The 26,792-nt window shown below is 38.0% G+C and overlaps 1 protein-coding gene across 2 annotated transcripts; it reads left to right on the top strand.

The window, feature by feature from the left end:
• The first annotated feature begins 1,576 nt into the window (after nucleotides 1-1,576).
• LOC114362003 (Nuclear polyadenosine RNA-binding 2) lies at nucleotides 1,577-26,652 on the top strand. Of its 2 annotated transcripts, XM_028317236.1 has the most exons (12): nucleotides 1,578-1,805; nucleotides 2,210-2,252; nucleotides 3,385-3,552; nucleotides 3,643-4,310; nucleotides 4,902-5,140; nucleotides 5,465-5,605; nucleotides 6,818-6,947; nucleotides 9,310-9,476; nucleotides 21,373-21,513; nucleotides 22,362-23,008; nucleotides 23,651-23,821; nucleotides 26,360-26,652. In XM_028317236.1, exons 1-12 carry the CDS (start codon nucleotides 1,767-1,769, stop codon nucleotides 26,566-26,568), a joined length of 2,763 nt encoding a protein of 920 aa, XP_028173037.1. In that variant the 5' UTR covers nucleotides 1,578-1,766; the 3' UTR covers nucleotides 26,569-26,652. The 2 variants fall into 2 exon arrangements, with proteins under 2 accessions (XP_028173038.1, XP_028173037.1); XM_028317237.1 differs by lacking the exon at nucleotides 23,651-23,821 and having other exon boundaries at nucleotides 1,577-1,805.
• Nucleotides 26,653-26,792: the final 140 nt, after the last annotated feature.

Raw genomic sequence — 26,792 nt, 5'->3', positions numbered from 1 at the left:
TGTCTCCACTAGAGGCAGCCTCGAGCCGAGCGAGACGGGTCGAAGCGGCCGCTCGACTCGATGCAGGCTGCTTCTAGTGGAGACCAGGGCCGTCTTTAACCTACTAGGGGCCCTGGGCATTTAAGGATTAAGGGGGGCCCTTATAGGATTTCCGGGTCCTAAAACACATAAGCCGCACTCTGTGCTTCATTTGGCCGGACATGAAATTAGTGTTACGAGTGAATTCTGTCATTCTCATCATCGGTTGCCCAACATCCTGATGCGTGCGCTTGATATTATTCTGTAGCTTGACTTTCGCCTGGCGCGGCAACCACATAAAAATCCTGGCCCTTATCTATCATCTGGAAAAAGGTCTTATTAGCAGATGGGGGCCCCCTCGGTCACGGGGCCCTGGGCACGTGCCCAAAGTATTGTTAGAATTTTATACATAAAACAATAAAAAAGTGTAACTTACCTATACAGGGTTTTATGTAAATGGGTATATGAGCCGACACTAGCCCATGTTAACATGGGCATATAAATGGTATGGTGAAGTCAGAAATTTGATACCTTAATTTTAATTATTTTAATTTTCATACAAATCTGATTTTACAAAAATTATTTTGTATGAAAATTTAAAAAAATAAAATGATGATATTAAATAACTGACTTCACCATACCATTTATATGCTCATGTTAACATGGGCTAGTGTCGGCTCATATACCCATTTACCAAACACCCTGTATACCAAATTGTTGATACATAATTATTTAGGTAGGTACTTAGTATTTTTTTCTAGAAACAAAGATTTCCATTAAATAATACGTACCTACTTAGTTAGGTAGTTCGCTTCCACTCAGTAATAATATTGACTTACAACATGAGATCTTACAACTTTACGGTAAAAATCACAGGTCATCCTGAATCCAATCCATAAATTCCCTAACTTTATAACCGTTTGCAGAGGCAAAACTTTTTCTTTCTATTTTTCTGGTAGAGCCCAAAAGATAAGGAGACATGTAAAGTGCCCCATAAGGGTACCTTGTGGTCTAAACTGAATAAATATTTTTGATTTTGATTTTGAAAGGGTTTTAACTCGACACTGGCAAGAGGCATACTATAGATAGAATAGGCATAAAAAATAAGGCGGGAATTTTTGTTTTTTGATTCAATTTTTTTTTATAACGAAAGGCAAAGGCATTACACCATACAGCCAAGTCTTTAATTTTTTGACTATTCGTTCAACCTTAAAATTAATTTGATAAGTTATTATTGAAGATAAATGATAAACAGAAAGGGGGAATTTCCCTTTCACATTCCCTTTCCCAAGTTTCATTTTTTTTCAACTTGCTTGTAGCAGGAATCTTAGGCAGGCAGCTATGTTACAAGGGCTTAAAGCTTAGTTTCAAGTGTGGCGAGCAAACAGTTGTGGTGACCAACACAAGAAAGAACACAAGCTTAGATTTTGTTTATAAATTTTAATTGTCTATGGATTGTAGAATCATAAATCGATTAAATAATCGATACGACTCAAAACCCACTGGGCCGAGAAGGAAAAAAAGTAAATAAAAAAGCAAAACGTCAAACGAAAAAACCCCACTGTTGTCATTACTGTCAATTGAGTCAAATTGTGAAAATGTATTCGCGAGTGTTTTGGTTTTTGGGTTAATTTTGTCGAAATAGTACAAATTACAGGCTGAAATCGCAATAACGTCATTTTAAAATAGTTATTTCTATATTTAGTGTTAGTGTGTATTCTTAAAAACTGTTAAAAACAAACATCAAAATGGATGTAGTCGGCAGCGAAATCGGACAAAAGATGCGGGTAAATACCACTGACTATTTAAATATTTATTTAATTGTGTATATTAAGTTTATTTTGATACTAAATAATAATTATTCAATCTCCTTTTGTTAACAAATTTGGCTAGGTTACTGAGAATTCTTTCATACACCCATGATCTAGATCTATCAAGCATAGTTACTTGTATTGATTCAACTTATTCTTCAAGCAGTGGAGTTAAATTCGATTTATTTATATTTGTATTCTGTGAAAGTAGTGTTCTTGAATTCTTACTCATTAGCTTCTAATGTTCGGTTAAAGTTCTGCTATTTTTTATATAACTGCATAAGTTATTAAATACCTGGATTATGCTATTATTTGGATCAATGCCATTAGTCACCGACTATACAATAATTGCTTAATAATTGGTGTGTTATTTTTTATAGTCTGCCATCAAGGCCAAGCTGACGGAACTGGGTTGTTATGTGGGTAAGTAACAGCTGCTATTGATGATTTTTACTAAAAAGCATAGTTCTACCATAACTTTGTCATAAACCTAAAATTTTTAATGACAATGGATGAGATGTGTATGTTTTGTCAAAACTTTTGACTTGTGCGTTAACAACACAAGACAGAGAATATGTGTACATTATGGCCGATGGATATCTATTTTAAATTCAATAAAGCGTTCAATGCTGGGAAATCCTAGTTAATGACATTAAAACAGTATCAACATTGGCAATATGATTCATGGAAAAATTGTGTGGTATTTATTTTTAATACCATGGTGTATTCTTAATCTTCTAAACTTGAAAAAAAATTGTTTTGGTGTGTGTTAGTTCAGCAGATAAGTATATCTTTTTAACCTCAAAAGAGAATCTTTAGACAAATGGTTTGCTGTTCACCTGTCCCATGAGTTAATTTTCATTAGTTTGTTAGTATTCTCATGTAAATAACCTGTTAAAAGACAAGGGCAATCTAAAAGTTGTAGCATCTTGTAGTGTGATACCCTTCATTAAGTGCTTTAATGTTTGTCTTGATATCATCTGTTGTACGCAGGGTTCGAAAATATCCGATATTTATTATAAATATCAAAATATCGGATATTTATGATATATATCCGATATATATCAACTTTGATATATATCAATTTTGTATGAAAGCCATAGTATTATTTTATTGCATTATTCATGAATACTATTGCATATGTGTTACATAAACATGTTTTTAATGTTTTTAAAACTTAAAATCAGATAAATAAAGCAAAAACATAAAATATCTTTGAAATACGGCCAAATCACCTAAAAAAATAAAAATCTTATGTCAAAAAGTACAAATACAGTAACAAATTTTAAAAGTTGATATATATCATCAAAACCGGCTTGATATATATCGGATATATATCCGATATATATCTTGATATATATCCCTTGATATATATCCTCGAACCCTGGTTGTACGTGGCAAATTATACTTTGTTGATTAAAATGAGTACCATCAATAAAAGCAATAAATAAGTTACTAGTATAATAAGGCATAAAGTTGCATCTAATACTTTGGAAAGTTAGGCAGATTATGTAACTTGGTGACATAGTCCTTGAATTATAATCTTCACTTCCAGATGATGAGCTTCCAGACTATGTAATGGTCATGGTAGCCAACAAGCGCACCCGAGGACAGATGGAGGATGACTTACAGCTGTTCCTGGGAGACAATACGGAGCTATTTGTCAACTGGCTGCACCAAGTGCTGAAGAAGTTGCAGGAAGTTACTGTCACTGCCCCAATAAGTGAGTTTTTAAGTCTAAATTACCGTACCTTAAAATGTGCTACTAATAACAAAATTATGCTCTTTGTACTTATTATTTGTTCATTCACAGAAACAGCAGAACAGGAAAAGAGCAAGGAAAGATCAGCTTCTAAAGACAGAAAGTCTAAAGACAAGAAAGACAAAGATAAATCAAAAAAGTCTGACTTAAAGAAAGCTAAAAAGAAGGAAAAAGAAAAATTGCATCGTAAAAAGGAAGAAAAAAAGGAAAAAAAAAGCAAGAAAAAGAGTAAACACCATGACATGATTCGTCCTAACATACCACCACTGTTAATGAACATGGAAAAAGAATCGGAACCATCTATAACAGATGTTTTTGCTGGTCAAATTCTCAAGAGTCATGGGATCAGTATGGAGTCTTTAAAAGAGGATAAAGTTTTGGAAAAAGTTGAACAAAAAGTCATTATTAAAGAACACAAAAGACCTATTGTTCCAATAATTGATCCTGCAACTATTTCCTCTCAACCTGATCCAGATGTTGTTTCACTAAATAGCGAGAACACAATGGATAGTCAAGAAAAAATTACAAAACCTAGTGTTTTACAAGAAACAGCAAAAGAGGACCAAATTAAAGAAATCAATGAGATTGAAGCTAAAATTCAAGGCTTGAAGCAGAAGTTGGCAGAGCAGTTAGATTCTATGTCAGAAGATGAAGATTTCTTAAATATAAGAACGGAGGCTGAGGAGTTGATGAATGATTTCGCTGAAGATGTATTTCAGGTAAATAAACGTACTATAGATCTAACGCTTTTCTGATAAGCGAAGCTTAATATTGCTATTAATGTAGCGCTTAAATGAGTCAGTGCCTGAGTTATGGGAGCGACACGGGAGTGGTGATTTTGACATTTATCGTCATAACGTTATGTCTCGTCAGACAGAGCATACAAATCTGAAGTCTCGCTGACATTTGACGTAACAAAAAACACCCTCCCGTGCCGTTGCTATACCTCAGGTACTGACGCATTTATGCCCTACAGCTATAGCAATAGACAGTTTGACACCATACCCCAATAATTCGAAACCACAACTTTTTTTAAAATACCCTTCATTCTGGTCTTAAAAACTTAATTAATTTTAAATTAACTGTAAATTACGATTTTTGGTCGCATTGTAATTGAAAAAAGTAGTTTAATTGAGTTGACAAAATAGTGACGTCACTTGCTTGTAGTGCCATACAAAATCTATGGGAGAGTTTCGTTTTGACAGTTTTAAAAAGTACTTCAATTGACTGGTGGTGTCAACATGTCTATACTAAAACGCATAATATTTTCATTATTTCAAGTATAAACACTTACAAATTAAATTTTACAGGAAATATCTCAACAGGCGCCAGTAAGTACGCCCCCCCTTGAAAAGTGCAAATCCCCATCTCCACCCAAAGAAATACCGCCTAAGCCGGTAGAGGTTCCTAAACCTATAGAGACGTTGCCTCAAATAGAGCTGAATCTACCGAAAAGGCCAGTTCGGGAAAGGCTTGGGGCTCGGGAAGAACATAGGAGAACAGCAGAAGTGGAAAGAAGAACTGAGCAAAAGTCTGATAGCCAAGAAAGGTAGGTAACCAAGTTATTTACTAAATCTAGTAAATAATCCATCAATCCCAGAGCTGTCGTATATGACCGCGTAATAATTGATTAACCATTGTGTTTCGATTTGCGTGGCTTGAAGAGATAAGAAGTTTTTCATCTTATGCGTTTATTAAGTTAAAAAATTAAATACCACAAAAATGTATAAGTTCAACATTACTTTCTATTCTTAAGTACTTCTAACTCCAGTCAAAAGAACACTTTCTACTATATGTTGGTACTGGCTCATGCATACAAGCTTATGGCATGGTATGTAAAGTAACGTTGTTAATGTTTTTAATCAACTTCCAGATTCACGCCCGAACCGTTGCCAGAATTCATGACAAAAACGAAGTCTGCTAAGAGTCGCCTCAGTGATCCGCCTGAAAGAAGCGGCGACTTCTCTGATGATTCGGACAAGCCTGAGCCCAGTATAAAGAGGCTCACTTCTAAGTAAGTTTAATGTCCTTATCATTTCAGCCAATGACAGTTTACTGTTAGAAGTAAGCGGTACCAAGGAGTGCCATAAAGCACGACCTACCCCAATGACGTAAATTTGACATTGAATCTCCCAACTTACTACTTTGCAACACAGCTAATTTAATAAATACAACCCAGTCAAGTTAACTGCTCACCTGGCAGCCGTGACGTCACATTTCAGCGAGGTGCGCAGTTAACTGGGGCGCTGTACATTAATCTGTAATAAAAAGCTAAATTCAAGTTGAAGTTCAAAAGTTTATTTGTCCAAAAAAAACCGGTCTTCAAAAAGGTAAAAAAAAACTGCACATACTTTTTCGTCAATTGATTTTGAACTCTATATGTGAGACATAAGGTTGAAAATACCTTAAATACATTTTAAGTATAGGTCCTTAAAGGCCGGCAACGCATCTGTAACGCCTCTGGGTCTACGGGTGTCTATGGGCGACGGTAATCACTTACCATCAGGTGATCCGTCTGCCTGTTTTCGTCCTGTCACATAAAAAAAAGGTCGCGCAAAAAGAGTTGAGGCGAACACGGTACTCACACTGCGAAACCTATACCACAGAATAATAATAAGTACTACGTACAGAAGTTTTACTTCGCGAAGGTATTTAAAAAAATGTATGCTCAATGTCATTAACAATATGGTGTAATTTAGCCTGTCTCAAGAGTCAAGCACCATTTTGTTGACAAACGTCAGTGATCGGCACTGCGCCGAAGCTATAGGGCTGACTTCGGTCAAATGATGTGACGTGAGGTGCCAAACCGCGGAAAATGGCGGAGGAAATATATGATTTAGCATGAATTATCATGAATAATATTAACTACTTATTTACCTCTCAGTGTCTTGAGGCAACTTAAAAAAGTACATTCTGTGTTTTTATTATTATTTAGGCAGTTAAATACTGCACAGTATTTAGTACACCATTTTCTTTATTTTCTTCCATCATACACAAGAATACGCATGCGTGAGTCAATGTTCGCTCGTATGTGAGGCCTTGTCGAATAGTATCCTGTAGGTGGGCCATCGTGCGTGTTTTGTTTTCGATGTAAACTCGTGGAGATGAACAGGCCTGCCTATACTTCTTTCACACTTCCCCAATCAATCAATCAATTTCAAGTCTTATTGCCAAGGTACTAAGTCCAAAATCCATCGACACATTCTCACCTCTCTCTCTCTTTCAGGGTATCAGTGCTTGAGAGCCGCGTGCGTTGCGCGAGCGTTGTACGCGTGCGACCCAGGCCGCGCGTGTCCGCGCCCGCGTCAAGTTTGCTTATGCGCGCTGTAGCTGATGCGCATAAAAGCCTGTTGACTGTAAGTAGCTATTCTTACAGAGGGCCGAGTGTTAGTTTAGACGCTCACTAGTGAGCGCGTAAAAAATGACATTAAATGTATGTCGGATTGTACAGCGCCCCTAGCGGAAACTTTCAAGAACTAAAATTTTTATATATTTTTTTAACGCGGTTACTCACTATTTTGATGTAAACTCACACTAAGCCCTCAGATGTGTAATTCCAAACTCAAGTTCCCAAAATACAGGATCACCAAACTAGATAATCCTGTTAATGGATTTACGGGACTGCTAGTAAGTCGCAAAAATGATAATGTGCTTCATGTAAATACTACAAATTGATATTATTTCTACAAATTCGGTTGTAAATTATGAGATAAATATGTATTTAATCAGAAGTATCCTAAAAATCTCTACATTTTAACCAGTGACAGTCCGCTGCGTATGCTACATAAGCTTCCCCCGAGGAACGTCACTCGACCTTTTACTTTTTTCATCCAACGGCTGCCAAAAAATTACGCCAAAAGTATGTATCAATAATAGGTAAAGCCCGGTCTGTGAGCACGTAGAATTTTGTCCAATGACCCCAAGCTACCCATCCTTATCGCTCGCGCGTAATTATATTGCTGTCGCGACTTTGTGACGGGCGCCCGCAGTGAGTGTGCGAGTATTATGATCACACAGTCACTTCAATGTATTTTGTAATATCGTCCACACGAGATACATCAAATGTCTCAAAGGAACCTCTGTCTACTCATTAACGATGGAGCTTTCCATTATATTCTTATCCCTGCTCAATAAAGGCCTCTTTATTGACGGCGCCCGTTCTATAACAAAGGTATTCCAAGAAACAACTAACTAGCAAGAGCAAAGCAAAAGTTCTCAGAAAATGTATTAACGTGCTTATGCCTAACATAATTACACATTTCTAAGAAGTCAGTAATAAGATATTTAATCATTTCAATCAATTTGTTTCGTTTTCTCAAACAAACTGGATACAAATCTCCTTAAGAATGTTTCTGAAATTGCTAAAGATTTCCTAGAAAGGTTTTAACGATTAATTGCTAAAAGATTCAGAGTAATGAAAATTTCGTTTATTAAATAATGATTGACATAAAAGCAATTATACCTTGAAGTTGTAAACACTCCCTTTGTGATATTTCCAAGTATTGACTGATATCAGCTACGATGTTTTAATCTGTTTGTGACTTTGTAAGAATGTTTTTGTTGTGACTCATTTACTTGAAGGCTTAGCTTGAGAGATAAGCAGATCAAAGCCATTATAAAAGATCTAACTAACAAAGACAGGTAATAAGTTAGGATTTTAGGAAGTCTATTTAGCCTAAGCGCAGACCACCGATTTTTAGTTGGCCGATAGTTGGGTCGGGCTGTTGATCAGTACAGAGATGTATGAAAGTGCGCACATTACAGCCATTTAAGATCGGCCGATTCTTCATACAAATTAGAACCGGGCGCAACTATCGACCAACAAATCGGTAGTCTGCGACTAGGCTAAAGCACGGTAATACTATCTATACAGTATTCCAACTCAGCCATATTTTCGAAATAAATGTCAACAGTCGCGCGTCACGTCACAGTATGACAACATGCGATAGGGCTGCCCACCTACATTACCCAGTTTAATTACATCTGCCTATTTAGAATTTCTATCTAGTTTTGTGATTGTATTTTTTTATTTAGTTAGAATAACAAAATACTTTGCGAATGGAATAAGTTAAAAATGTGTGTTGTTTTGTGATTAGTAGATTTAATTTAGTAAAAACAACTTATTATATTTAGTAAATTACCTGTTATTTTAATTTTGGGCGGGCGAAGTCGAGGGCAAAAGCTGGTTTAATACAATATAATTTTCATTTCAAATCAAACTGACTGAAAATGACAATTTGACTAGTTTTTGACCAATTTGACCGTAAATGACGGTCAGTCAAATTCAATCAGTTTTGTCATTTTTAACACTTGGCCACCGACGTCCATTCGGCACATTCGCGACACTCCCGACTTTTGCATACCGAGCGCATACCGAGATTTGAATTTCGAAAGAAAGTTCTCGTTTCGTCTGTTTATATGAAGTTACAATACTGTATGATATTATTACCGTGGCTAAAGCATGATAAAAGTTCTAATTAACAAAAACAGGTATTAAGTTAGGATATTAGGAAGTCTATTAATAGCTCGTATGTTTAAAAATTAAGGTGATTACGTTCTTTTGCGAGTACTAAAACGCACATACATATTAAATTGTTTTTAAAGCGTGACTCGTCGTTTATGATAGGGCAATAGATGCAAACGGACAACTTGTCAGTTTTACTGTTGTAACTTTGGCGATGTTAATGACATCTCTCCAGTAACGTTCAATGTTTCCAGACACCACCAAAAGTAGACGCTGAGCCTCCAAAGATAAAACGAGGCATAGTGCTGCCGATGCGTCGCGTCGGGGACCCCAACATAGTCATACAAGTTCCGGGGGAGCGTACAGCAGACAGCCAGGATGACAACATTAGTCTCGAGATAGACAGCGATGAGGAGAAGAGGTATGCGCCAATATTGATTTAGAAATTTTAGAATTAGGCCCAGAACAGACGGTGAAACGCAACTGCAACGAAACTGCAACTTTGTGATGATTCTGATGAATGAAACTGAAACTGAAAGTTTCAAACTGGTCGCGTCATGTGTGGTCTCTCAACGGACGCTATGGCAGAAACTTAGATGCAACTCAAAAGTAACTAGCAGTTGCAGTTTTGTTGCGTTTCTCCGTCTGCCTTAGAATTTGAAGCAACGATAGCCGAACGGTGATGGGGTCGGACTGGCCGACTCGTGATCCGGGGAACGCGGACTCGGTCCCCGCCGCCGCTCGACTATAATCAAAATTGTGGTGAGCTCACTCGTGATACAAGCATATTTAGCTTAGTACGAGGGGCTAACGGGAGTATCAGTAATTTCTGTAATAACTAATCTTCTTAATTGCATGCATTTTGATAGACGTTATGATTCCGAAGTGGTAGAATACTTGTGTTGTACTCGTTATATCATACTCGTATAGGCGAATAAGGGACAAATATGTGTAATATCGGCCACAGTGTTAATTACCCATTTATCGTTCTATCGTAAAGAATCACCATTTGATGAAAGCGAGAGCAGAGTAAATGGGTAGTTAACACAGTACATCAGTCCTCCTCAAAACTAAGGTTTGAGAATTCCGATTCGTTTTGCATGATGGCCTCTATCCTTCTGGGAAGAACGGTTTAACGTTCGTCGTACATGATTCGAACTAGAAACATTCAATAGAATTAATATTCTATTGGCAATTTCACGCTGAATAATTTCAGCGTACGTTCAGCTTCCTGTGTCGCTTGAATAATATTATATTAATATATAATAATAATATCTGGCGTTCTGAGAAAAACAGGTTGCGTATTCGTCTTGTGTGACTCAAAATAGAAACAGAGAATAGAATATTATTCAGCGAACTTCTTCCCGTCTCGCTTGAATAATATTGAGAATTACGTTCTCTGTCGTTCTGAAAAGAACGGTTTAGTATTCGTCTTGTGTGACTCGAAATAGAAACAGAGAATAGAATATTATTCAGGGAGCTTCTTCCTGTCTCGCCTAAATAATATCCTTTATCGTTCTGAAAGAAAAGAACAGTTTAACGTTCATCGTTCGAACAAGAAATATTCAGTAGAATATTATTCAGCAAGCGGCAGCTTGACCGGACCTTGAAAACTGGTAAATGTAGGCAGGCTTCCCACTCGGTGGCCCGACGATCTGGCGCAGGTCTTGGCAAGCAGCACAGGACCGATCGTTGCGTTCAAGCGGTATTTTGAGACGTCTTCTTCGTGCAACACGCGGCGATCGACTGTGCGACACCGAGGCGCTACTATACGATGTAAACTTTCCAGCATGACATCGCGTGACAGATGCGCAGCGTGCATGAAAGAGACAACACTGTATTTGAAAGAGACAACACTATATTCGAAAGAAACAACACTATATTCGAAAGAGACAACACTATATCATAGACAGAGACAATGCCTAAATATTGTACGTAGTTTGAAAATATGTCCGTCCTTTTTACACTATTACGACTGAATAGATAGACCGACCTAGTTGTCCGATATTTGAACTTGAATGTTTCTGTATTCAAATATTACATTAGTCTGAGTACGTGTTCGCCTCAATTTTCGCTGAGCGACCTATACAGGTTGAATGTTCTTCATGTGGTACTCGAAACAGAAACAGAGAATAGAATATTATGAATAATATTCTATGGTTTGCTTATTCGTCTTGCGTGACTCGAAAAAGAAACAGAGAATAGAATATTATTCAGCAAGACGAAAATATCCCATCTCGCTTGAATAATATTGAGAAGTATGTCCTCTATCGTTCTGAAAAAAAAAACGGTTTTAATGTTCGTCGTTCGAACAAGAAATATTCAGTAGAATATCATTCAGCGAGCGTCAGCTTGACCGGTCCTTGAAGGCGGGCCTCCCGCGCGGCGGACCGAAGATCTGATTAAGATCGCGAGAATTACCTGGCAGGCAGCACAGCTCCAGCGGTATCTGAAGACGTCCTGTTCCGAAATAGAAACAGAGAATAGAATATTATTCAGCGAGCTTCTTCCCGTCTCCCTTGAATAATATTGAGAATTACGTTCTCTGTCGTTCTGAAAAGAACGTTTTAGTATTCGTCTTGTGTGACTCAAAATAGAAACAGAGAATAGAATATTATTCAGCGAGCTTCTTCCCGTCTCGCTTGAATAATATTGAGAACTACGTTTTGCTGTCGTTCTGAAAAGAACGGTTTAGTATTCGTCTTTTGTGACTCGAAAAAGAAACAGAGAATAGAATATTCAGCGAGCTTTTTCCTGTCTCGCTTATATAATATCTTTTATCGTTCTGAAAAGAACGGTTTAACGTTCGTCGTTCGAACAAAAAATATTCAGTAGAATATTATTCAGCAAGCGGAAGCTTGACCGGACCTTGAAGACTGCATCTGGTGAAGGTCGCGGCAAGCATCTGGCAGGCAGCACAGGACCAATCGTTGCGGTCAATCGGTATCTTGAGACGTCCTCTTCGAGCAACGCGCGGCGATCGACTGTGCCACGCCGAGGCGCTACTATACGAAGTAAACTTTCCAACATGACATCGCGTGAGACATGCGCAGCGTGCATGAAAGAGACAACAATATTTGAGAGAGACAACATTATATTTGAAAGAGACAACACTATATTTGATAGAGACAACACTATATTTGAAAAAGACAACACTATATTATAGATAGAGACAACGCTATTTAGAGAGACTGTTAAATATTGCACGTATGTAGTTAATTTGAAAGTATATCCGTCCTTTTTACATTATTACGACTGACTATCTTTTCTATTAATATTGACCTTCAAGATAATGAACTTGAACCATTTGTGCAATTAATATTAAGCATAATAGAAGCTTTCTGTCTCGCTTGAAAACATGTTGTAACCCTTTAACATACCTAGTGTATTCGATATTTGAACTTGAATGTGTTCTGTATTCAAATATTACATCAGCCTGAGCACGTGTTCCCCTCAACTTTTGTTGAGCGATCTATACATAAAAATGAATAACATTATTTTATATCTCTCTGGTAACGCTTTACAGTCATGAAAGGAAGAGAACATGTGAAATATTCTTCATGTGTTACTCGAAATAGAAACAGAGAATAGAATATTATTCAGCAAGAATCTTTCCGCTCGAATAATATTGAGAACTACGTTCTCTATCGTTCTGAAAAGAACGGTTTAGTATTCGTCTTGTGTGACTCAAAATAGAAACAGAGATTATAGAAAATTATTCAGCAAGCTTCTTCCAGTCTCGCTTAAATAATATCCTTTATCGTTCTGAAAAGAACGGTTTAACGTTCGTCGTTCGAACAAAAAATATTCAGTAGAATATTATTCAGCATGCGGAAGCTTGACCGGACCTTGAAGACTGCATCTGGTGAAGGTCGCGGCAAGCATCTGGCAGGCAGCACAGGACCAATCGTTGCGGTCGATCGGTATCTTGAGACGTCCTCTTCGAGCAACGCGCGGCGATCGACTGTGCCACGCCGAGGCGCTACTATACGGTCTAAACTTTCCAGCATGACATCGCGTGACACATGCGCAGCGTGCATGAAAGAGACAACATTATATTTGAAAGAGACAACGTTATATTCGAAAGAGAACACTATATTTGATAGAGACAACACTATATTTGATATTGGAAAGAGACAACACTATATTGGAAAGAGACAACACTATATTATAGATAGAGACAATGCTAAACATTGTAACCCTTTAACATACCTAACCTTTAACAGACAATGTAACCCTTTAACATACCTGGTGTATTCGATATTTGAACTTGAATGTGTTCAGTGGGCTGAGTGTGAGTTTGTATGAAAATTTTAGTTTTTGAAATTTTCCCGCTAGGGGCGCTGCACAATCCGTTATACATTTAATGTCATTTTTTGACGCGCCCACTAGTGAGCGCGTTTAATATAAACTCACTCTAGGCCCTCTGTATTCAAATATTGCATCAGCCTGAGCACGTGTTCCCCTCAACTTTTGTTGAGCGATCTATACATAAAAATGAATAACATTATTTTATCTCTCTGTTAACGCTTAACAGTCATGAAAGGAGAGAGAACATGTTGAATATTCTTCACGTGTTAGTCGAAATAAAAACAGAGAATAGAATATTATTCAGCAAGAATCTTTCCGCTCCAATAATATTGAGAACTACGTTCTCTGTCGTTCTGAAAAGAACGGTTTAGCATTCGTCTTGTGTGACTCGAAAAAGAAACAGAGAATAAAATATTATTCAGCGAGCTTCTTCCTGTCTCGCTTAAATAATATCTTTTATCGTTCTGAAAAGAACGGTTTAACGTTCGTCGTTCGAACAAAAAATATTCAGTAGAATATTATTCAGCAAGCGGAAGCTTGACCGGACCTTGAAGACTGCATCTGGTGAAGGTCGCGGCAAGCATCTGGCAGGCAGCACAGGACCAATCGTTGCGGTTGATCGGTATCTTGAGACGTCCTCTTCGAGCAACGCGCGGCGATCGACTGTGCCACGCCGAGGCGCTACTATACGAAGTTAACTTTCCAGCATGACATCGCGTGACACATGCGCAGCGTGCATGAAAGAGACAACATTATATTTGAAAGAGACAACGCTATATTCGAAAGAGACAACACTATATTTGAAAGAGACAACACTATATTGGAAAGAGACAACACTATATTATAGATAGAGACAATGCTAAACATTGTAACCCTTTAACATACCTACCTTTAACAGACAATGCAACCCTTTAACATACCTGGTGTATTCGATATTTGAACTTGAATGTGTTCAGTGGGCTGAGTGTGAGTTTGTATGAAAATTTTAGTTTTTGAAATTTTCCCGCTAGGGGCGCTGTACAATCCGTTATACATTTAATGTCATTTTTTGACGCGCCCACTAGTGAGTGCGTTTAATAAAAACTCACACTAGGCCCTCTGTATTCAAATATTACATTAGCCCGAGCACATGTTCCCCTCAACTTTTGTTGAATTTTTGAATGCATGAAAATGAATAACATCATTTTATAGCCTGACCAGGAACATAAAAACCCTCGCCATGTTGCGGAAAACTAATGGTACTAATTTCTTTTAATGGCAACAATAACTGAAAACTTCATTGTCATGTCACCTTGCATGTCAGTCTATTGCTGTCAAAGTATAAACAAACTTTATTTTAAATGTGCGCAATTGATTTTGTGAATTAAATTGCTAAAATCTTTTTATAGTCGTGAAAGAAAAGTGGTTTACAATGTGTTAAAGTATTTCTCGAAGAGAAATACTAAGGGTTCGGACAATATTTTCATTGAATAATGTTTCCGACAAAGGTTGTCAAATTGACTGACATGTTTATCGCATAGTACAGTCCACTATGAAAATTAGCTGTGGTTTGTTTCAACTACCTATTAATTTTTTTTGTCACTTTCTAAGTGTTGAATTTTATGGAATTGGGAAAGAAGTACCGAGTTTGAAGCGTTCATGAGCAAACATTGCAGTTGAATATTCAAGTTCTGAATTTGATTATTAATGAATAATAAAATAAATCCTACTAACTCGATTGACGGTTTCATTTAATTTATTTAAACCAGGTTACCTATAATAATATTTTTTCGTTAATTTATGAAAATATCAAATTAGCCCGTAATCCTGAATCCTGATACATATAAAGTTAGCCCATTAATTTAACACAGGTACGACTGTACTCAGTGTTGCACTATCAAATGCAATTGACGCGCCTCTATGCCAGGGTTTTTATGTTCCTGGTCAGGCTATATTTTTCTCTGTTAACGCTTTGCAGTCATGAAAGGAGAGAGAACATGTTGAATATTCTTCGTGTGTTACTCGAAATAGAAACAGAGAATAGAATATTATTCAGCAAGAATCTCTCCGCTCGAATAATATTGAGATCGTTCTGAGAAGAACGGTTTGCTTATTCGTATTTTGTGGCTCGAAAAAGAAACAGAGAATAGAATAAATAATATTCAACAAGATGAGAATATCCCATCTCACTTGAATAATATTGAGAACTACGTTCTCTATCGTTCTGAAAAGAACGGTTTAGTATTCGTCTTGTGTGACTCGAAAAAGAAACAGAGAATAAAATATTATTCAGCGAGCTTCTTCCTGTCTCGCTTAAATAATACCTTTTATCGTTCTGGAAAGAACGGTTTAACGTTCGTTGTTCGAACAAAAAATATTCAGTAGAATATTATTCAGCAAGCGGAAGCTTGACCGGACCTTGAAGACTGTATCTGGTGAAGGTCGCGGCAAGCATCTGGCAGGCAGCACAGGACCGATCGTTGCGGTCGATCGGTATCTTGAGACGTCCTCTTCGAGCAACGCGCGGCGATCGACTGTGCCACGCCGAGGCGCTACTATACGAAGTAAACTTTCCAGCATGACATCGCGTGACACATGCGCAGCGTGCATGAAAGAGACAACATTATATTTGAAAGAGACAACGCTATATTCGAAAGAGACAACACTATATTCGAAAGAGACAACACTATATCATAGACAGAGACAATGCCTAAATATTGTACGTAGTTTGAAAGTATGTCCGTCCTTTTTACACTATTACGACTGAATAGATAGACCGACCTAGTTGTTCGATATTTTAACTTGAATGTGTTCTCAATTTTCGCTGAGCGACCTATACAGGTTGAATATTCTTCATGTGGCACTCGAAACGGAAACAGAGAATAGAATATATACAGGTGATTCTCGCTGAATGATAGCGTAGAATATCATTCAGCGAGAATCACCTGGCAGGCAGCACAGGACAGCTCCAGCGGTATCTGAAGACGTCACGTTCCGAAATAGAAACAGAGAATAGAATATTATTCAGCGAACTTCTTCCCGTCTCGCTTGAATAATATTGAGAACTACGTTCTCTGTCGTTCTGAAAAGAACGGTTTAGTATTTGTCTTGTGTGACTCGAAAAAGAAACAGAGAATAAAATATTATTCAGCGAGCTTCTTCCTGTCTCGCTTAAATAATATCTTTTATCGTTCTGAAAAGAACGGTTTAACGTTCGTCGTTCGAACAAAAAATATTCAGTAGAATATTATTCAACAAGCGGAAGCTTGACCGGACCTTGAAGACTGCATCTGGTGAAGGTCGCGGCAAGCATCTGGCAGGCAGCACAGGACCAATCGTTGCGGTCGATCGGTATCTTGAGACGTCCTCTTCGAGCAACGCGCGGCGATCGACTGTGCCACGCCGAGGCGCTACTATACGAAGTAAACTTTCCAGCATGACATCGCGTGACACATGCGCAGCGAGCATGAAAGAGACAACATTATATTTGAAAGAGACAACGCTATATTCGAAAGAGAACACTATATTTGATAGAGACAACACTATATTGGAAAGAGACAACACTATATTATAGATAGAGTCAATGCTACATTGAGATATTATCAAATATTGTACGTATAGCCTGACCAGGAACATAAAAACCCTCGCCATGTTGCGGAAAACTAATGGTACTAATTTCTTTTAATGGCAACAGTAACTGAAAACTTCATTGACATGTCACCTTGCATGTCAGTCTATTGCTGTCAAAGTGTAAACAAACTTTATTTTAAATGTGCGCAATTGGTTTTATGAATTAAATTGCTAAAATATTTTTATAGTCGTGAAAGAAAAGTGGTTCATAATGTGTTAAAGTATTTGTCGAAGAGAAATACTAAGGGTTCGGACAATATTTTCATTGAATAATGTTTCCAACAAAGGTTGTCAAATTGACTGACATGTTTATCGTATAGTACAGTCCACTATGAAAATTAGCTGTGGTTTGTTTCAACTACCTATTTTAAAAATTTTGTCACTTTCTAAGTGTTGAATTTTATGGGATTGGGAAAGAAGTACCGAGTTTGAAGCGTTCATGAGCAGACATTGCAGTTGAATATTCAAGTTCTGAATTTGATTATTGATGAATAATAAAATAAATCTACTAGCTCGATTGATGGTTTCATTTAATTTATTTAAATCAGGTTACCTATAATAATATTTTTTCGTTAATTTATGAAAATATCAAATTAGCCCGTAATCCTGAATCCTGATACATAAAGTTAGCCTATTAATTTAACACAGGTACGACTGTACTCAGTGTTGCACTATCAAATGCAATTGAAGCGCCTCTATGCCAGGGTTTTTATGTTCCTGGTCAGGCTATACGTTAATTTGAAAGCATGTCCATCCTATTTACACTATTACGACTGACTTCATTAATTTATGATGCTATTGATATATTGATTTTTAAGCTTCAAACCATTTTTATTTATTTAGCTTAATATGAATTAATATGAACATGATGAATATGAATTTACGGAAAATAATTCATTCTTTACGTTACGTAAACAGTCCTTGTCGATTTGTATCTGTATACGCTGACGTCTTGTGTAGTCCGACTGACAAATGTTTTTCGTCTCGCTTCCAAACATTTAACAAGAGGTACCTAATACATTCAATATAAAATATGAACTTGAAGTTGTTATTGTGTATATCTACCGAAAAAGAAACAGATAATAGAATATTATTCAGCGGGCTTTTTCCCGTCTCGCTTGAATAATATTGAGAACTTCGTTCTCTATCGTTCTGAAAAGAACGGTTTAGTATTCGTCTTGTGTGACTCGAAATAGAAACAGAGAATATAATATTATTCTGCGAGATTCTTCCCGTTTCGCTTGAACAAGAAATATTCAGTAGAATATTATTCAGCAAGCGGCAGCTTGACCGGACCTTGAAGACTGGTAAATGTAGGCAGGCCTCCCACTCGGTGGCCCGACCATCTGGCGAAGGTCGTGGCAAGCAGCACAGGACCGATCGTTGCAGTTGAGCGGTATTTTGAGATGTCTTCTTCGTGCAACACGCGGCAATCGACTGTGCGACGCCGAGGCGCTGCTATACGATGTAAACTTTCCAGCATGACATCGCGTGACACATGCGCAGCGTGCATGAAAGAGACAACAATATTTGATAGAGACAACACTGTATTATAGATAGAGACAATGCTATATAGAGATATTATCAAATATTGTACGTACGTTAATTTGAAAGTATGTCCATCCTATTTACACTATTACGACTGACTTGATTATAGCTATTGATATATTGATTTTTAAGCTTAAAACCAATTTTATTTCTTTAGCTTAATATGAATTAATATGAACATGATGTATATGAATTTACAGAAAATAATTCATTCTTTACGTTACGTAAACAGTCCTTGTCGATTTGTATCTGTATACGCTGACGTCTTGTGTAGTCTGACAAATGTTTCTCGTCTCGCTTCCAAACATTTAACAAGAGTACTAATGTACTAGGTACCTAATGCATTCAATATAAAATATGAACTTGAATGTGTTGTTATTGTGTATATCTACCGAAAAAGAAACAGAAAATAGAATATTATTCAGCGAGCTTTTTCCCGTCTCGCTTGTATAATATTGATAACAGGTACCTAATGCATTCAATATAAAATATGAACTTGAATGTGTTGTTATTGTGTATATCTACCGAAAAAGAAACAGTAAATAGAATATTATTCGGCGAGCTTTTTCCCGTCTTGCTTGAATAATATTGAGAACTTCTTTCTCTATCGTTCTGAAAAGAACGGTTTAGTATTTGTCTTGTGTGACTCGAAATAGAAACAGAGAATAGAACATTATTCAGCGAGCTTCTCCCCGTCTCGCTTGAATAATATTGAGAACTCCGTTCTCTATCGTTCTGAAAAGAACGGTTTAGTATTCGTCTTGTGTGACTCGAATTAGAAACAGAGAATAGAATATTATTCAGCGAGCTTCTTCCCGTCTCGCTTAAATAATCTGGGGGCACGGCAGTGCCCCCGCCAAGTCGAGCGCGAAGCAAACACTGCCGTACCATCCTTTACTGGAACCATTTCGCCGCATTTTCAGGCCCCTATTTGAGAACATCTGGATAAGACCAGAACGCAGAAATTTTCGTCATCTAGTAAGCTATAATCACATACTTAAAATCCAAAATTTCAAGTCTGTAGGTCATTTAGTTCCAAAGTTATGCGAAAGCAAAGTTTCGCATTTACGACACTCACTCACTCACTGATGATCATCAAAATAGAACTAGTACTTCCCATCAACTCAGAGAGCTGAAATTTGGTACAGAGTTAGGGTTTAATGGCCATATAAAGGGAAAACTATAAAAACTAGGAAAATCGAAGATCTGGAGTAACACCACATTCATAATCAATACTACTCCGGCACCGTGGTGTTCGCCTGTATCGCTCACCGCTAGATGGCGCTAGCGGCGTCAAAGCGGTGTCCAGATTTTTTCCTTTCTAGAGCCCCCCGTCGATTAAGTTGATGTTGTGTAAATTTGCAGTTCGTTGATTTCGTTTATTATATTGTAAGGTTCGCTAAGGTTATGTTATTAAAACAATTCTGATTCGTTGTCCATTTTAAAGGTCGTTGAGTTTATTTGTGTTTAATATCGTAAAAAAATATCGATAAAACGACGACGTTAAATAATTTTGCCACTTTCTACAAAAAGAAGTGAAATCCCACTAAAAACATTCTGTAAAAAACTAGCCAAGTCTCGATGGAGCTGCTTGTTTATCTCTAAAAAGTAATGAAATCTAGACAAAGTCGTGCCAAGTCTATGGTTCCTTACTGCGATTTCTTTATTATTATAGTTAATGTTGTGTGACTTGGCCGTTGAACAATCTTTATTAAGATAATCATACATAAGTATTATTGAAATACGCAGCTTTATTAAACCTACAATTGAATGGTTATTGTTGAATCAATGTTTTCCAAGTGGCAATTTTCCATCGTCAATGGGTAGCGGTTCTGGCGACAGATTGGTGCAATGGTATCATGGAGCACCTGGTTTTGTACCCTTCAACGGCCAAGTCAAACAACATTAACTATAATAATAAAGAAATCGCAGTAAGGAACCATAGACTTGGCACGACTTTGTCTAGATTTCATTACTTTTTAGAGATAAACAAGCAGCTCCATCGAGACTTGGCTAGTTTTTTACAGAATGTTTTTAATGGGATATCCTTTATCGTTCTGAAAAGAACGGTTTAACGTTCGTCGTTCGAACAAGAAATATTCAGTAGAATATTATTCAGCAAGCGGCAGCTTGACTGGAAAACGTAGGCAGGCCTCTCTCACTCGGCGGACCGACGATCTGAAGGTGCGGGAAGCATCTGGCTGGCAGCGCAGGACCGCTTGAACCGTGCGCGTCTTCTTCGTGCAACGCGCGGCGATCAACTGTGCGTATGCGGCCGCTAGGGCACGTAAAGCGTGCGCATCGTGTATGAAAGAGACAACGCTATGCGTGTGACGTCTCTTTCTTACATAATGCGATTACGCATCAAATAGCACGTGGTAATTTTGAAAGTATTTCCGTCTTTTTTACACGCATGCATGACTCTAAAGATGACGTAATTGTAGTGCTAAAATTCCTCAATAGGATTTAAGACACTATTAAATCAAAAAGTAATAGTTAAAATAAAAAATGACAATGTAAAGGAATGGGAATCGTATTAGGTTGGTAAAGTTATAGTATATCGGTAAATTACTATATTGAACCCTGATGAACCGTCTTATGCGTATGTGTATTTTAAAATCAACATAGTTATCAAAGTTTCTGACCAGAGATTTTTTATGTACTGAAATTCAAACAATCAAAATCACCAATCTATGCGTGTATAGAATCGAATTTTAAGCTTCGTTCTGTAATCTGACCTTAGTATTCATATTACAGAACGAATAAAATAATCTAATAACTTTCCAATTTGAATCCTTAGTTAGTAGTATTCAATTAAGATTCTAATTGTCACTCTTTCTTCCTTACAGAGTGTTTAGTGAGTTGGATCGAGACGAGTACGTGCCTAAATCACTCACAATGCAAATAAAAAACACCGATTATGTGCCTTCAAAACGCAACGAAGTTCGGACTGCCAGCAGACGGGACGACACACTTGTTATTGAGACCATGTAAGTATATATTCATGTTCATTTATTTATTGCATCACATCATGTATGTACAGTAAGAGTAGGCGCACACCGTTGATTTTTCGTCGGCCGATAGTTTAGTCGGGCAGTTGATCAGTATGGGCATGTATGGGAGTGCGCACACTACGCCGATTCGATTTGGCCGATTCTTCATACAATTTGAAATCGGGCACAACTATCGGCCAACTAAAAATCAACGGTGTGCGCCTTCTCTAAGGGCCCTGCAAGTTCAATAATCGATTCTGTACATCATCAGCGTTATTGCGGGACTATTCCTTCCAACCTCTCGTTCCCACCGCTGCAACTTCTGTGTAGCCAGGATCTGCTTGACCGCCAATAAAAATCCAACCAGTGAACGTCAAGTTTGTCCTGCGATACAGGGTGTTACTTTGCATCCTTGCCATATTCACAGATATAAAAGTAGGAAACAATACCCATTACTTTAGATAAATAAGAGACTCCCGTAAAGAAAGCACACTAAGTTTTTAGTAAATTTTATTTCTGCAGTACAAACTGGAATAAACCAATTTTGTCTAAACTTAAAACGCTACAAAAATTAAAAGAAAACACCAACAAAAGATATCCGTAACCGACACAATCCTTTTTTACCCCATTGTCATTGTTATTCTCTTATCTTTCTTACTAAGTAGGGTGTATTGTTTTTCTTTAATAAATACCCCGTGTTTCATTGAGCTTTACAAAAAATATTGCGATAAGCATGTTATTTTTTGTTTGTTAACATGAGCTTATCGCAGTCATTTTTATTCTGAGAATTCCCTTTCTTACCTTAAAAATTAACACGTGCCAAATTTGTACTTAATTATTTGCAGAAATATCCACAATCCAACTGTAGACAAAGACAAAAATACTCAATTTATTGTGACCATGGACGGATTCAATCCCAATGCGTTCCTTGCGAAAAAACTCATGACTGAAGGTCTACTCAACGATGATGATGTAGACACTGAAAAGGCTAAAGACACTAGCAATAAAGAAAAAGATTCTCCAAAAGATGCCGATAAAGCTGAACCCCAAGAACCAGCAATAAGAGAAAAATCTCCAGAACCTTCTCCGCCTAAAAGTAAAGAAGTGAAAACGATAGAAAAAGACACTCCAGAAATAAGCAACGAGGAACCAAAAGAATCGCCGAAAAAACGTCTCAGTAGCGAAAGTACTGAAAGCAATACTCAGGTTGTGATTAAACAAGATAAATTGAAAGAGTCAAAGTCTAAAGAAGAAAATAGTAAGATATCAAAGGCAGCTGAAAAGAGAAAAAGTGATACAGTAACACAACCACCGAAAGTAGAGGAAAAATCTCCTCCAGTGAAGAAGCGAAGGACTCCTATAGTATTCGATGTGGATAAGAAACAAACGGAGGTAGTAAAGGAGAGGGTGAGGACGGAGAGCGCGAGTAGCGACAACAACGTGATACTCACCACGGCTAGTAGCTCACACAAATACGATGCGTTGCCGCCGTGTAAGTAATTTCTTCTTTTGTGCAATGTATTCCCAAGATTTTATTATTCCGTAAATTTTCTTTTCTTTCTTACTAACGATATAAAATTTCATCCCCTATGAAATTAGTTTTTGGGACCTAATCTTAAATGCATCATATTTGATTAAGGGGTAAACCCACCGATTTTTGTTGGCCCATAGTTGAGTCGGGCTGTTAACATATGAAAGGAGAAGGAGAGAAAGACATGTGCGCACATTATTACACCGATTTGATATTGGCCGATTCATCATACAAATTAGAATCGGGCCCAACTATCGGCCGATTAAAAGTCGGTGGTCTGTGCCTAAGCTAAGCTAAGTCTTATGTGCTTCATTAATTAGAATCGGGTCCAACTATCGGCCAACTAGTCTGTGGTCTGTCCAAATATATTATGATTATTAAATAAAGATGAAACTAACCACGACCACGGGCTGGAAGACGTAGCGTGGGCAGGCCTCCTACTAGGTGGACCGACGATCTCGTAAAGGTCGCGGGAAGAGCCTGGATGCGGGCAGCGCAGGACCGTGCATTGTGGAAAGCCTTGGAGGAGGCCTTTGTCCAGCAGTGGACGTCATTTGGCTGAAACGAACGAACGAACGAAACTAAATGGAAACTGTTTTACAGTGTCTACATCAGAACGCAAGCCGGTATGGTGTCGCGCGTTCCCGCTATGCCGCTACGGAAGCGCGTGCGCGTTTCAACATCCGCGCTGCAAGTTCGCGGCCGCGTGCACGCGTCGCGGATGCGTCTACGCGCACGCAAACCCGCCTGTACCGACGCCTACGCCCACCATATGTATGTAATGTTTATTGAACCAGTAGGCCTAAGAAGCGTGCCACGATAAGCGTTTATCACGCCATTTTATCGATTTTCTAAATATATAAAAGGAGAAACTGACTGACTGACTGACATATCAACGCACAGCCTAAACGGCTAAACGTAGGCACTTGAAATTTGGACAGGACGTAGCTTAGGTACCGTAGAGGTGCACTAAGAAAGGAATTCCCGAAATTCCCACGAGAACGGGCCCCTAAGAGGGCAAAACGGGATCCACGCGTACGAAGTCGCGGGTGGCCGATAGTACGGGATAAGCTCATACATTTGTCATCTAAAATGATCGATAAGATTTCATCCTAGCCCGCCTGGACTGTAACTCAGTTCAACAACCCCGCCTGTAGCCGCGCCTACGCCCACCATATGTATGTAATATTTATTGAACCTGGACTGTAAGGCCCAGAACAGACGGTGAAACGCAACTGCAACGAAACTGCAACTTTCTGATGATTCTGATGAATGAAACTGAAACTGAAAGTTTCAAACTGGTCGCGTCATGTGTGGTCTCTCAACGGATGCTATGGCAGAAACTTAGATGCAACTCAAAAGTAACTAGCAGTTGCAGTTTCGTTGCAGCTGCGTATCACTAAGCGTTTATCACGCCATTTTATCGATTTTACGGGATAAGCTCATACATTTGTCGACTAAAATTATCGATAAGATTTCATCCTAGCCCGCCTGGACTGTAACTCAGTTCAACAACCCCGCCTGTAGCGGCGCCTACGCCCACCATATGTATGTAATGTTTTATTGAACCAGTAGGCCTAGGAAGCGTGCCACGATAAGCGTTTATCACGCCATTTTATCGATTTTACGGGATAAGGTCATACATTTGTCGACTAAAATTATCGATAAGATTTTGAAGAGGGAGACGGAAATGGATAGTTAACAGTGGGGCCGTGTGTACGACACCGACACCATTGGGCTTTTTGAAAGCATTTATCGCTCTTTGCGCGATAAAAAACGCTTGATTTATTTTCAAAAGAATATTTAATATATTTTTTCGTATATGAATGTCAATTGAAAAAATATTACCATAATAATTATGATTTCGTCCCCTTAATGACTTATTTACTACCCTTACAAAATTTCATCCCCTCAATGGCTTACTTTTGCAATAAAAATAATTTAATGTTTTACATAAAAGATTAGTAAATAGGCTAGCTATACCAAAATTAATTTAATTTAACATTATTTGTGCGTAAACATAAACCACAGACCAAGATACTTTTGCTTCTTATAGTACCTATTTGTTTACCGACCGTCCATGTTTCATTTCACTCGTAATTTCATTAATTTGTTACTTTTATTTGATTGCTCATTAGCTAATTTATTCACCGAGTAGTTAATTAACGTAAGCCTTTAATGCATTAATTACTTGTGAGTCATCTTTATCTCATTTACTTATGAGTCACTTAACTCAAAAATATGTTTTCATAAAATACTAATGGACGGATTGAATCACTCTTACGCATGTGCTTTATCTTCTTATTTTTTGGAATCGTTAATTTTATGAATCTATACTAATAGTATAAAGCTGAAGAGTTTGTTTGTTTGTTTACTTGAACGCGCTAATCTCAGGAACTACTGGTCCGATTTGAAAAATTCTTTCAGTGTTAGAAAGCTCATTTATCGAGGAAGGCTATAGCAGGCCTGGCTCACTCCGCGCGGTACATCCGATAATTACCTACAGCGAAGCGCCCCGCCGGCGGGTATTATATCAGTCGAGTGTCACGCGCGCGCTCGTCAGGACGCTGGCGTGCGTTGTAGTATGATTATAATTCTATGATCGAAGTATTATTTAAAAATGGACATAAAGAGAAAGAAATATTGTGCGGCGTTCGGGTGTTTAAATTCGAAAAGTAATCTACCGGATTTATCTTTTTTTTTCGCTTCCCAAAGATGCTGAAAGGTATGTTGGCCATGTAGGTAATCAATAATTCTTAGGATAGTATAGGAACCTAACCTACTATGACTACTGCTCAGAATGCGTTCGTTCGTTCGTTTCAGCCAAATGACGTCCACTGCTGGACAAAGGCCTCTCCCAAGGTTTTCCATAATGAATGCATACTTACCTACATACGTACCTCATTACAAATAAGTAGATTAATTATTTTTTCACTAGACAGCAACCCTAACAGCGTAAGAAGAGTTCAGAGGCACGCGATAGAAAGAGACAAAACTTGTAGGTGAATAAAATTGTAGGTACGTAGTGCTGTGCGAGCTGAATTCCACTGTATCGCGTCGCAGCAAGACTCGCATTTATTTAAATCGACTTGCGGAGTAATCCTTCTGTACCTGTACTATTACTTATTCTGTGGCTATAGGCTATTACCATCACGATACGAGTAATAGGAGCAGAGCAACAATGAAAAATGATGCAAAAACGGGTTTTCACGCGAACGAAGTCGCGGGCACAGCTAGTTATCTATAAAATACAAACCACCTGTGTTCTGATTTTGAATTAACAAACTGATGACACGATGATTTCTCCCACAGCGTCTCACGTGGTGCCAGTAGCGAACTACAAGTCGATCAGCACCGCGCCCACTCCTGGCATGTGCAAGTATTACCCCTCGTGCAGCAATCCCACGTGTGGGTTCTTCCATCCCAAGGCCTGCCGTTACGGCGCAGCGTGCCTCAATAAGCTGGAATGCAACTTCTACCATGCCGACTTGCCGCCGTCTCACTGGCGGCACCCGGCGTAGATTATACAATATTTATTTAGATTAGATTTTAGCGTATTATATTACTTAGTGTAAGGATTTTTTAGAATATAAAAATGAATTTTATTCACTTGTTTTATTTTAAGGGCTGACAGATCAAATACATTTCCAACAAGATTCTTAGCACATGATGTGATTTTAATGTTTAATGTGAGTTTAGTGCTAGGAAAGGCATGTTACATTTGATTATCAGCTGACAATAAGTA

The sequence above is a fragment of the Ostrinia furnacalis genome, unplaced genomic scaffold (genome assembly GCF_004193835.3).
Source record: "Ostrinia furnacalis isolate ACB-3 unplaced genomic scaffold, ASM419383v2 OfSCF6103, whole genome shotgun sequence".
In the NCBI taxonomy this organism is placed as follows: domain Eukaryota; kingdom Metazoa; phylum Arthropoda; class Insecta; order Lepidoptera; family Crambidae; genus Ostrinia; species Ostrinia furnacalis.
The sequence above is the reverse complement of the archived record's forward strand: the minus strand, read 5'-3'. Positions and strand labels throughout refer to the sequence as shown.